At 41.0% G+C, this 13887-nt stretch overlaps 1 protein-coding gene across 1 annotated transcript in view; it reads right to left on the bottom strand.

The window, feature by feature from the left end:
• The window catches only part of SLC34A1 (solute carrier family 34 member 1), a 25330-nt gene extending 13219 nt beyond the window's left edge, over positions 1–12111 (bottom strand). Inside the window, exons 1-2 of the mRNA XM_087923163.1 lie at positions 12027–12111; positions 10190–10273 (exon numbers count right to left, since the gene is read on the bottom strand). Of these exons, the coding sequence (XP_087779289.1) occupies positions 10190–10273; positions 12027–12111 (169 nt within the window). The remainder of the gene's footprint in view (positions 1–10189; positions 10274–12026) is intronic.
• Between the last annotated feature and the right edge of the window lie 1776 nt (positions 12112–13887).

Below are 13887 nucleotides of genomic sequence, written 5' to 3'. Positions count from 1 at the left end.
CAGCTGCTGTCACCATCCAAGGTAGAATCCTACTGGACACATTCTCCCAAACCACCAAAGTTTGGGATGAACCACTCCCACCAGAACAGAAGCAAGGATGGGAGTCATGGTGCAACTCTCTCCATTGGCTCCAAGATGTGCACCTACATCACACATATGTTCCCATCTCACCCACCACAGCACTAAGAAAGGAACTACATGTTTTTTCAGATGCCTCAACAAAGGCAGTAGCAGCTGTGGCATACCACAAAGTCTATGGCAGAGAGAACAATGTATATGTTGGATTCGTCATGGGAAAGGCAAAGCTAGCACCGCAAAAAGGTCATACTATACCATGGCTGGAACTTTGCAGAGTGGCGCTGGCAGAGGAACTATCAGACACAATAATGAAGATTATAGATCTTCCCTTAGAACCCACCACCTTCTTTACAGACAGCAGAATGGTATTGGGTTATATTTTCAATGAGAGTAGATGCTTCTACATCTACGTGAGCAACAGAGTTGAGCGGATCAGGATATCTTCTAAACTAGTGCAGTGGTGATATGTTCCAATGGATCAGAACCCTGCAGATCATGTGACAAGGTCTATTCCTGCATCCCAGTTATCAACTTCTACCTGGCTCAAAGGCCCCGAGCTCTTGCAGCATACAGATGCCTTGAAGCCAGAGAAACCCGATTTGTATGAATTCCTAGATCCAGATAATGATGGCGACATTCGACCCCTAGTTAAGAAGGTAGAACCGGTCGTCTGCCTAGCAACAACGTTTCAATGTGAGAAGATAGGCCCCTTTAAAACCTGCTTGCTTTGAACGCTTCTGTCAATGGAAACCTCTCATACTGGGAATAACTGTGCTCATTCACACAGTCGTCTGTCTCCTCGGTCATTGGAAAGGCTTCAAGTCATACTTCCCAGACCACAGTACTCATGCTGAGAGACGATTATTGAGAAGTGTACAACAAGATGCATATCCGTTGGAATATGGATGCCTGAGTGCAGGCAAGCCCATACCACAATCTAGTCCACTTCTGAGACTGAACCCATACCTCGACGACCAGAAGGTACTGCGAGTAGGAGGTCACCTACACAAAACAGAAATAGACTCACCAAGCAAGCACCCCATCATCCTTTTGGCTAACCAACATGTAACGAGGCTGTTAGTACAACACTACCACGAACTAATCCATCATCAAGGCCACCACTTCACAGAAGGTGCCCTCAGAGTGAGTGGACTCTGGATTGTAGGCGCCAAAAGATGTATCATAACTGTTCTGCAGTCTTGCTTCCATTGTTGCAAGCAACGAGGTCAGACTCTACACCAGATGATGGCTGACTTACTACCTAAGCGCCTGAGTTCCGAACCACTGTTCACCAATGTAGGCCTCGGTGTTTTTGGCCCTTGGTCTGTGTCTGCCCGACGGACCAGGGGCGGTCAAGCTAACAGCAAACAATGGGCAGTACTCTTCACATGCCTCAGCATTTGAGCAGTCCATATCAAAGTCATCAAATCTATGGATGCCTCTTGCTTCATCAATGCCCTGAGTAAGATTTCAAGCCCACAGAGGCCCAGTCAAGGTATTCAGATCTGACTGTGGAACAAACTTTGTAGGTGCATGGCATTCACTCTGACTCGCCGATCGATGGCTACCTTAAAGCCAATAAGTGCAGATGGATATTTAATCCTCCCCACACATCTCACATGGGAGGAGCGTGGAAATTCATGATTGGGATAGCTCATAGAATCCTTGACTCGATGTTAGCAAAAGCACCTAAACTGACACACGAGACTTTATCTACCCTCATGGCAGAAGTCGCAGCCACCAACAATGGTCAACCTTTAGTTCCAGTCTCTTCATATCCTGAGAATCCGACCATTCTTACCCCAGCTGCCTTGCTAACTCAGAAGACGGGTGAATTGGCCCACACTGTTAGGGAAGTTTGATTCTAAGGACTTGTTCAAACAACAATGGAGACAAGTTCAACAGCTTGCCAACACCTTTTGGAACCATTGGAAGCAAGAGTACCTGTCTACCCTACAAGATCGCTGTAAATGGAAGACCAAAGAACCGAACCTCGAAGAGGGAGACCTTGTCTTGCTGAAAGACAAGGATGTGCATCACAACGCGTGGCCTATGGGACTTGTGTATCAAACCCTGTCTGATGGACTAATCTGCAAAGTCAAGGTCCTGATAGTGAGGTCGTTAGACTCCTCCTGTGACCAGTAGACTTTCACCAAGAAGCTCTACACCAGACCGGTCACCGACCTTGTGCTGCTTTAAAGAAAGGCCGAACTTGAAGATTGAACCTCAAGCTTTGCATACTTTGCTTTGTTTGATGCTTTATTAACGTTTACTGTTTTTTCTTAGTTATATAGCTAACCGTTTATCTTAATTGTATAATCTGCTATTCATAGTATTACTGTTTACTGCTTATCTTAGTTTATAGTTCATTTTTCTCTCTCTTCTCATAATAGTGGAATTTACAATTCCAGGCGGGGAGTGTGCTGTCCCAGCTAGTCTATGGGAATTGGATAGGTACTTAGGAATTATGAGCTGTCCCCTTAAGGGAATGCATCATGGTAAATGTAGTTAAAGGTATCCTGGGAAATGTAGTTCATGTCACGTGGCCACATCTGTAATCCCGATTGGTCACTAAATTGATCCTCGATGGGTTGGGGGAGTTTCCTCACTTTTGCCTGAACTCCCTAAGTCATGGCAGCTGCTTTCTATTGCTACAAGATGGGTTAGGAGATAATCATCTTTTACTACAAGGCAAATATGCAAAGGATTGGTCATTAAAGAAGAACTTCATCACATATGTGAATTATGAAGATACCTGATGAACCAATAAATGTACTTTGTTATGGACGTCTTGTTGAATTTATCTATCTGCATCTGCACAGCTTAAAAATCCACTACTGTGCAGAAAACAGAAAAGTTTTCTTTGTATACTGTGAGTTATCAGCTGGAAACATATAGCATAGCTTGTGATGGTGATGGTGGTGGTGGTTATACTATCTTAATGATTTAATTCTGACACACAAGAGCCATTACCAATTCATGACCAAGCTGTGGGTGGGGTGGGTTATTGCACAAAAAATACTCAAGTACTCTGACCATTGCTCTTGCAGTGCTATAGTATTTCAGATTCTGAGTTTGACTGTGAGTAATAGGATGTATGGTAGGTCAATATTCAGAGTAGGAGAGGAAGAATAACCAGCTATTCAAGGATTGTAGGATTTGAATTCATTGTCAAGGACTACCGACTACATTGTCCAGGACTACTGCCAGGTGGGATCCAATAACATCTCTATTGGGATAAGAGTTCTCCGTCCTGGCCTAAGGCAATGGTGAAAAGCCTAAAAGTCACACTTGCTCCAGTGAATTTGCTGTACTGAAACTGCAGCCCATGTTGGCAGAGGGGAGCATATCTAGTTGGTTGCCTTAAAATATATAGTTATTATCCAAGAGTTGCGAGATTGCTCACACCGGATTCAGTATGCACAGCAGAGCAGAACAGAAACCCACAAATCTTTAAGTGGCCACAAAACAACTGACACTGGTTAGCTGGAAGAAAATCCCCAGCTTGGACTCAGCCCTAATTTGTTGAGCTCCGTGTGGATAGATCTGCCGTTGGGAAGAGTCAGCCTTCGATGTGTTGCTGTTCTTGTGCAAGTTTACTCAGCTTCCCTAAACAGGTTAGCATTTGAGATTAATTTTGCATCCATGGCATGTCCACATTTGCTCCTGTTTTTAAAGATTGGGTGCCGTCCTTGGGCATAAAACTCCCCCAAAGTGATATGTTGAAAATTATCATAAAAACAGTGGGAAAGAAGAAGGACATAAAGAAGGAATTCTTCAAACAAGGCTTAATTAACAGCTCTTGGTATCAGGGCACATCCAGGTAGCCAGTTGGATACATTTTCCTTCTTCTGTGAAGTGGCCCATATTAAGCCACTTCAGTCATTAATGAGGTTGTTGAGTGGTGATGATGCCCTATTTACTATAGGGTAAGTTAAGGTAGATTCAAAAATCTCTACTACCAGTTCTGTGGGCGTGACTTGGTGGGTGTGGCTTGTTGGGCATGGCAGGGGAAGGTTACTGCAAAATCCCCATTCCTTCCCCACCCCACTAACCTGCTTTCCGGGTCTGTTCTCCTGTGCAGGGCAACAAAAGAAGACCCAGCCAATCAGCTGGGTCTTGGGTGGCAGAGACTAGATCGGATGGGGCCAGTCAGAAGTGGTATTTGCTGGTTCTCCGAACTATTCAAAATTTCCACTACCAACTGGTCAGAACCTGCTGAATACCACCTCTGATTCACCAGTTGCTCTCCCCAGTAGGGTTGGGGTTGGGGTAGGTATGACTTTTAAGAGATGGACTGGGTGAGTAGGGACATTCTGCTCCTGCTTCACCTAGGAACCCCTGCTCATCCCGTGGGTTTCCTACAGGTGACTGAATCCTGTTTTACTAGATGCCCTCTGCCACCCATGATTCAGACATCATAGGTGACCTGTGCAGGGAGTAGAAAGGTACTTTTGCTGCTGAGCAATCTGCCTGTCAGTCAAAGCTTTCTTTTCATATGCGATTGCCCATGTAGAAAGAAGTCACCATATCAATCACTCAATGGGGCTGTTCAGGCTATCTGCAGCACCCATAACACACAGCCTGCAGTGCAACTAGGCAAACTCTAGGCAGAGCCCAATCATCACCAAAAAGGAAGGTTGTGCTGGAAGAAGATGCAAACCATCACCTTCACACTAGATCAGTAAACTCCAATATTAGGTGGCCTTGGCTAGAAGAAACCAGCAGCATGAGGATGTGATCTTATATGATAATTAGAGGAGCACTCTTGAGCTGAAGTTAGGGGATGTGTGGCTGCATCCATAACACCCCAAGCAGAACCTTTGAGTCTGAAGCTGATCTAGAAGGCTGGACCAGTCTCCAAATAAACTGGATGCTAATTGCCAGCACCTTGAAGTGGGCTCAAAATAGCTACCACATGCAACACAGTGTATTTTTCATGCTTGGTTTGTGGGCCTCTGGAGTTCAGTTTGATGCTTAAGATTGATTCACAGCGTGCTCTTTCTCTTCCTCTCCATTAAAGATCTCCTTAGGTTTGGAAACAAATTGTTCCCCTTTCGAGATGTCCAATTTTCCTATACTTGAGAAGGAAAAGAAGCCTCTTTCCTCCATGGGAGGTTATGCTCATTTTAGTTTTCTATGAGAGATGGCAGGGTGACATGTATATTTAACTTATTCTATGTTCTGGGGAAGACAGTCTGTTGTCCATGGCCATCAAAAGTACTTAATTTAGGCATTCTTAACAAAGTTAGAAAGATGGATGGATGGATAGATAGATAGATAGATAGATAGATAGATAGATAGATAGATAGATGATAGATAGAAGAGAGAGAGAGAGATACTGTAGATAGATAGATAGATAGATAGATAGATAGATAGATAGATAGATAGATAGATAGATAGATAGATATAGATAGATAGATAGACAGAAGAGAGAGAGATACTGTAGATAGATGGATAGATGATAGATAGATAGATAGATAGATAGATAGATAGATAGATAGAGATAGATAGATAGATAGATAGATAGATAGAGAGAAAGAGATAGATACCGTAGATAGAGAGATGGAGAGATGAGATAGAGATAGATGGATGGATGGATAGATAGATAGATAGATAGATAGATAGATAGATAGATAGATACGAGAGAGAGAGAGAGAGATGCCGTAGATAGATAGATAGATACATAGATAGATAGATAGATAGATAGATAGATAGATAGATAGATAGATAGATAGATAGATAGATAGATAATAGAAAGATAGATACCGTAGATAGATAGATGAGAGAGAGAGAGAGAGAGAGAGAGAGAGAAAGATACCATAGAGAGAGAGAGAGAGAGACAGATATAGATATCTTTCAAACATTTTTTATTCCATATTGTCTAGGATTTTACTTATTTATATTTATTAAATGCATATGTCACCCATCTCACAATCCAAAGCCAGTCTAGGAGGAATATAAATTTAATATGGTAGGGTTACTAATAATGTCCAACCTATTTGCAGGGAATCAGATTGCTATGTTTGATTCTTGCAACCTGGATCCATTTAGCTACTTGGTTTGGGCTCTAAGTATTTTGCAGTTAGATTATCTCTATATGGGCTAGCTAGCTTCTTCTCCTACAGTTTATTGGACTTTTTCTTTTCCACACCTGTGAAAAAATTCCTCCTAGTGATGAACTCAACTCATACAATAGTGTCTAACTTCTACTGCTCATTAAGCAGCAAATGACATTTTCTCTACCTCCCAGTCCTGAGGTTCCTGCTTGCCTCCTCTGTTCAGACATCTGTGCCTTTTGTTGCTAGGAAGATGCATTGCACTCCCTTGCAATATGAGGGCAATGGGACACAAATAGAATCATAGAGTACATGATGGAATAATAATGTTGAAAAGCCCCATTTAAGTCATGGAGTCCAAAGGCCAGTCAGTGCAAGAATCCAAATGAAAGAATTCCAGATAGTCTCATTTCTGCTAGAAGAGAAGACAATCCACTGAAGGAGAAGCCATCACCCCGCTGGACCCTGGTTCCACTGTCAAACTGTTCTTACTGGTAGGAATTTTTTTCTCACTTTCCATCAAAATCTTGCCTTCATGCTGTTTAAAACCATTATTTTCCACAGTATGGAACAAAAAAACCAAACAAACAGGTCTTGAGCATTTTCTATGGAACATTCCTTCAGGTATATGACGTAAAACACAAGCTTTGAATTTAGAAGTTCATCTTAGCTGAAATTCCAGATAGGTCTGGGCTGAAAAATCTCCTGCTCAGAACTCAAACTATCAATAGTGGCCTGGTGGACCAAAAGAATCGGGCTGCTTCCACTGTTCCCACCAGTCGGTCTAAACTTTCATCTTGGTTTAGTGTCTTATTGGCACAAAAACCATAAACAGTTTGGGGCAGCTTCTTCTCAGCTTTCAAGAGATGGATTCTCAACCATTCAGCCTGTCACATTTTCCAGCTCTGTCTTTTCTAATCATTTGGCACCAATTTAAAATATTTTAAATGGCATATTTCTTTTGGGGGACAGAAACAAAATGATATGGACCATGACATACTCTAATATATACAGTGAAGACTAAGTTTCTGCCCTTGATTGCAAACGTCTTTGCCTTGGCTGCTTGTTCTTGTACTTTTAAATGACAAATAAAGCCATGGTGCTGAAGTTGCAGAGGGCTGTTGGTTAAAAACCACAGTGTCAATTTAGGGAGAGCTGGTGTCACACAAAAGAAATCAGTAGGGAAAGCTGTGGATAACACAGTGTTAAGCATTTTCTTCTTCTGCAACTTCTGCAATCATTAACAACACAATGACAGGAGCAGAAGAAAGCTGTCAAATGGCAGCCCCATGGAGGAGAAAATATTTGATTGGCAGGTTTTTTTATTGTTACCAAGCAACAGTACTGAAATAGCTTAAGTAATTCTACCACAAATAGAAAGCCTGAATTGTAGCATACATCATTGTAAGGTACAATCCATCTTGAAAACATTGGTAAACAATATCTGATTTTTTAAAAAAGTATTGTTTGAATCTTTGTCCATAAAATGATTCCATATTAGAGTTCTCCCGCGTTGTTGTTGTTGAGATCAGCTTTTGTGCAATTTGCTGGACAGAGAATTAAGATGGAAGTATCCCCCGTGCACATAAAATCTCTCTTCGTTAATGAGAAATAATGATTTTCTTGGCCATGATCCTCCTAATAAGGGTGAGCATATGTGTATAGATCCTGTTCTGCCAAAGATTTCCATTACTGTTAAAGATTTCCTCATTTCCAGTTAATCCTATTTTATTTCTTCCTGATTAACACAAGTGTATTCCTTAAAGAACTTCTTCTCATTGCCCTAAAGTCAGTGAACTTTTTGTCTTGTCTTTCAGAAATGGTGCTCCCTCCCTCCCTCCCTCCCTTCCTTCCTTCCTTTCTTTCTTCCTTCCTTCCTTCCTTCCTCTCAAGAGGACCTTTAACATTTGTCTATATATGTACGCTTGTCCTAGACTTGCAAAATACAGGCACACATAGCTTCTGAGGAATTTTTTAAAATAACAGAATGTCATAAGAGAGGCAAATCCATTTCTCACCACAACCCATGTCACAATCCAGTATCTAACAGGAACACTTGATGTTAACAATTGCAAGTAGACTGCATAGAACATTCTCAATCATTAGACATCAATGATCCCAGCACCCAATCATTTCTGTTGGCATGCAGAACATTCCTCAAACAGTAAAAATATTGCCTTAAAGGAAAGAAATTGGGATCTAGGCCAATGCACGAACAACAGTGCAATGTACATAAATTTTACTTGAACATGTTGGATCTTAAAATATTGGGGAAATCCCTGAATTTAGACCTCTACCTGATACTTTACCACACACAACACTCCCATTTTCTGTGATTATGGAGGAGTCATATGGTATGAAATGAAATAATTTTTGATCTAGCTATTCTCCGGGAAAGATGTGAAGCCTGTGAAAGTTACAGATCTGATCTCTCATTGTGATTCTTGAACAAAATGACTCCATGGTTTTACAGTAGTTGCCACTCTAGAGAAGAAAGCCATTTTACAGCGTTTTCTTGCTAAAATTTCTTCATGTTTAACTGTGTTTAATGACAAAGATCTAGAGAGGAAAAGTAAATCTGTGTTGGGGCTAGCTGCTCACCTCATGCAAATTCTAACCAACCACCACATGATGAAAAGAGTTAACATTTTTGGTATCTACTTACTGCTGTCTACTGATCGTCTAGGACTGGCAGTGCAGAGAGCTAAGCATTAAAGATCTACACCATATTTGCAGGGCCAGGTTGCCCTTTTATGACCAAAGATCACCACCCATTGGATCTGTTTGGAAGGTGGCGTGAAATTGTTCTACCTCAAGTGATAGGAGAAATAATGAAATAGTGCATCCTTGTAGTTGTTAAAAGAAAGAGCACGAATGGAATGGAATAGAATAGAATAGAATAGAATAGAATAGAATAGAATTAGGAATAGGAATAGGAATAGGAATAGGAATAGGAGAATAGGAATAGAATAGAATAGAATAGAATAGAATAGAATAGAATAGAATAGAATGGAATGGAATGAATAGAATAGAATGGGATGGAATGGAATGGAATAGAATGGAATGGAATGGAATGGAATAGAATTGGAATGAAATGGAATGGAATGGAATGGAATGGAATGGAATGAAATAGAATAGAATAGAATAGAATAGAATAGAATAGAATAGAATAGAATAGAATAGAATAGAATAGGATAGGATAGGATAGGATAGGATAGGATAGGATAGGATAGGATAGGATAGGAATGGAATGGAATAGGAATGGAATGGAATTGGAATTGGAATTGGAATTGGAATTGGAATAGGAATAGAATAGAATAGGAATAGGAATAGGAATGGAATGGAATAGAATAGAATAGAATAGAATAGAATAGAATAGGAATGGAATGGAATGGAATGGAATGGAATGCAATGGAATAGAATATGAGTGGAATGGAATTGGAATTGGAATTGGAATAGGAATAGGAATAGGAATTGGAATAGGAATAGGAATAGGAATAGGAAAGGAATGGAATGGAATGGAATGGAACGGAACGGAACGGAACAGAACAGAACAGAACAACACAAAGGATGAAAAGAAATATTTTGAAGAAGTGGCCATGTAGAATAGCAGGACCTAGGTCACAGGAGTCAAACTCGTGGCATCACATTACCATCACATAATGTTTTGTGACGTTTTTCCCATTCGCAGAGCTAGGGTGGGTGTGGCCTGTCCATGACGCATCCAGCCCAAGGGCCGCCAGTTGGACACCCCTGAATCCTAGGTCCTTTTGGCTGATTTCGAAAGCCTAAGTAGGGCTGGTCCTGGCTAATATCACCAGGAAATACTTAGCCTGTAGAGAAAGTATTTACTTTACTTTACTGGAAAGTAAAACGTAATGCCAAAAGAAATGAAAAGACACCTCTATAACGTTGCCAATACTTCTGCATATACATGTCCTTGAAATCCCCAGAGCCAAACCTGATTTGAAAGTGACATGAGGTTACAAAGAAATGAGAGGTCTGGTACCCTTGCTTGTTTACCGCTGTATCCCTAGCTTCATTTCCCTTACCTGGTTTCTCTGCTTCATCCCAACCTGAGTATGGATTCCACATCTTGGAAAAATGAACGTTGACTTCATGGGTCTCCATGCTTTCTGAGGAGCCAAAGGGGAAGTGCTCAAGGTTAGAGCAAATACTCTCTAGGATTTGGGTTCATCTGTAAAACTACGGAGAAAGAAATGTTTATTGAAGAAACTGTATCTCACAAATGATAGGGGGTCTTCTGCTTCCTGTATCATTTGTGAGATTAACCCGGGCTGTCTAAAAACAAAAGCAAAAGAGGCAGAAAAGCCTTCTGTGCCATCCCGTGAAGAGACAGTACCGAGCCGGAACTGGAACTTTTGCAGTATCTGTACCTCTGAAGCACGTAGGCTTGAGCAGTGTACAAAACTGGGCTACGAACCTAGTTGTATAGATTCTATAGTGCATGATCACCTGTTGCAGCTTTCAAAAGAGTTTGAGCATTACTTCCCCATCGCAAAAGACCCCAGGCTGGGGAAGGAATGGATCCGGAACCCATTTGTGAACAAGCCAGGGGAATCAACTTTAATCCTACAAGAAGAGGAACAACTAGTTGAGATTGCAAATGATGGTGGCCTTCAATCCATGTTTGAAACAACTTCAAATCTCTTTGCATTCTGGAGTAAAGTCAAAGCAGAACATCCTGACATTGCCACAAAAGCACGGAAAGTCCTGCTTCCATTTTCAACCTCTTATCTTTGTGAGGTGGGGTTTTCTGCATTGACAGCAACAAAAACAAGACTACGGAGTAGGCTGGATATAAGGAATACAATTCGAGTGTCACTGTCTCCCATCACCCCCAGATGGAACCGTCTATTTGCAGGAAAACAAGCCCAGAGCTCCCACTGATTCTACATTTTGGTGAGTTGATATTATAGTGTAATAGTAAATAAAATAAAAATAAAAATAAATAAATAAATAATATTAAAATATAAATAATAAATAAATAATTTTTTAAAAAAAAACCTAACCCCTACCCGGTCCTTGAAAAAGTGTTTCTGCGTGAAACTGGTCCCTGGTACAAAAAAGGTTGGGGACCACTGGTATAGAAGACCCCAAGAACTTCTACAGTAGTCTGTAAATAGGATCTTCTATCCATAGAGAAAGCACACCCTACGACCCCTTTTTTAAGGACCAAAAAGAAAAAAGAAGAAAAGACCATGGGAGATACACTGAACAGAAAAGAGACTAATACTGGCCCAAGAATATACGGGAAAGCATGAAGAAAGTGTAGTGAAGGAAAGAACAGAGAGGTTGAACAAGACTCTGAACAAGAGCTGAGTACCTTGGAGGCTATGGACGACAGGAAAGGATAGTGCCTGCAAGACTTTTCCTGAGGATTGACAGCACTGCACTGAATTTTCTCTCCCGTAAGGTAGCATCAGCTGAAACAGACCCTATGAATGATAAATGTGACGCTTGTCCTGACGTCTTGGCTTCAAGGAAATTCCAGATGCTTCCCGTGTTCAGCAGCCAAGAAGCCATATATTTTAATCATTTATCCAGGGCAATGGATTAATGGATAGATACATATCTATTGCTTCTACTAGTACCTACATTTTTATTGCCATTGAGGCCATATCTAAACTGCAGGGAGGATTCTTCATTATTTGGAAGAGAGGTTAGACATGTTAGCCAAAAGGTCAGAAAGATTTAGCTGGGCTGGATCTATGCCTGCCTTAATACAGGTGTTGTTTTTTTTTACCTTGTGTTGACTTGATGCTAGGCTTAAGTGGTAAGAACCTGCCCTGGAATGGCCTGGATTCAGATGCTCAATCCATGTCTGTTGGTGCTACTTCAGGCTCTTGTTCCTTTGTGTTCCCTTACCTGCTGCAGGTGAGATACTCAGGGGAAACATCACAAGGCTACAGGCTAGGTCCACAGTCCCCTTGCAGACAAAGTAGAGAAACATTATGCCCTTTATACACCAGACAGGAGCAAAGTCTAAAGAGTTGCATGTTGCTTCTTACATCAACATTTTTCCCCCCCTGACTCCCTTCTCAGAAATTCCTTTAGTTAATTGCTAACTTTTACATAATTCAGAGTTATGGACTGAAATGACCTCTTGCCATGTTGATACGGTATAAGCTAAGCCCAAACTGCCCAGCATACCAGGACACTCAAGCTACCTTTCTAAATATGGGAGCGCTTAAGCCTCAGAAATTAGTCTGGTTTTTGCTTCTCAAAGATCTTGCCCCAAGGAGGGCTTTGGAGATCTAACGAAGTGTTTCCAAATAATTTTTAGTAAGATAAAGCAGTGACAGAGAACCTTTCTTGGCCACTAACTCATTTGAAATGGTGTGATAGCATCTGTGGTAGGTTCACAAAATTGTGATATAGAAGGCATGACCAGTGATAAAAAACCAATTTATCAGAAAGCAAAGTAGCACCTCCAAGAATACTCTTGGAGCACTTAGACTTATATATACTGCTTCATAATGCTTTGCAGCCTAAGCAGTTTGCAGTCAGCATATTGCTGCCAATCTGGTTCCGCATTTTACCAATCTCAGAAGGATGGAAGGCAAACTTGAATCAGTCAGAATCGAATTCCTGTCAGTGGACTGCAGTTAGCCTACTGCATTCTAAACACCATGCCACCACAGCCCCTAGAAGACCTTTGTGAGGCTTATAAGCAATCCTGTAATATATAGCATCCTTCCCCACACCTGACCATCTCCTGAACTTCTGCTGGGTCCTTTGCAACACCCAATAGAAGTTCAGAAAGGGATGGTGCATGGCCAAACACCTTCAACTATGCATTGCTAGTGCATAGTGGACCGGTCCAGAAAGCACCTGTATGTCATTCATATCCATTAGGTGAGAGTGCACATTCTATGCTGTTGCCTTGCGTGGGCCTAAAAAGTAAATTATGACTTATTATACTAATTATAATGCTGTGTATAAATTGGATGGTGTGGTCACATTTGGATAAGTGCATTCCTTTCTGACAAATTTATAGTACCTGGAAATGTATATGGCACAGCGATAAAAAATGCAAAGTAAGATAACTAAAATGATGAAAAATAATTTTCTTATCAAGGAAGATTAAAGTGTTTGGTGCCATTTAATATTGGGAAACAAAAAAAAAATAGATATATCATATGTTAGAGATGTGCGACTTTATTTTAAAAATGAACAATAGGTTATTTTCCCCTGTTTCATACAAGAACTAGAATGTATAATTGCTTGCTGAGTAACTGGGAGTAGATGTTGCTATTAATTTTATACATTGTGCCTTCCCTTTTCTTCCTTCCTTTGACTTGGGAAAGGCAAAAGAAAGTACTTCAAAGAGTTCACAGCTATGAAATTTCCTGCTGCAAAACATGGTATAGATAGAGAGTGACTTGTTTAAAGAATGCTAAATAAGCTCAGGGCTTGCAAGGCAAACAGAATATCTACATTCAGAGGCAGCCTAGATATGAATATCAAGCATGGGGGTAGGTGTTGGCCTTCCAGTGTTAAGAAGAGGTCTTGGGGATCGGCCTTTTGGTCTCCACAGGAGCAGAAAACAGATGTCCCCAACTTGGTGGCCTCCTGATGAATAGCAATCATTACTTCTAGATTATCCAGTCTTAGTATGGCCATGCTGGCTGAGACTGATGCACAGGCCCAGTTTTTGGAAAACTAACCTTGATTCTTGATTCGGTGGGGCTTTTGTGGTTTTCACCCCTATCACTATCTCCATTCT

Source organism: Pseudonaja textilis, chromosome 2 (assembly GCF_049901715.1).
Source record: "Pseudonaja textilis isolate UNSWEBS1 chromosome 2, rPseTex1.2, whole genome shotgun sequence".
Classification (NCBI taxonomy): Eukaryota; Metazoa; Chordata; class Lepidosauria; order Squamata; family Elapidae; genus Pseudonaja; species Pseudonaja textilis.
This window is presented reverse-complemented; position numbering and strand designations above follow the sequence as displayed.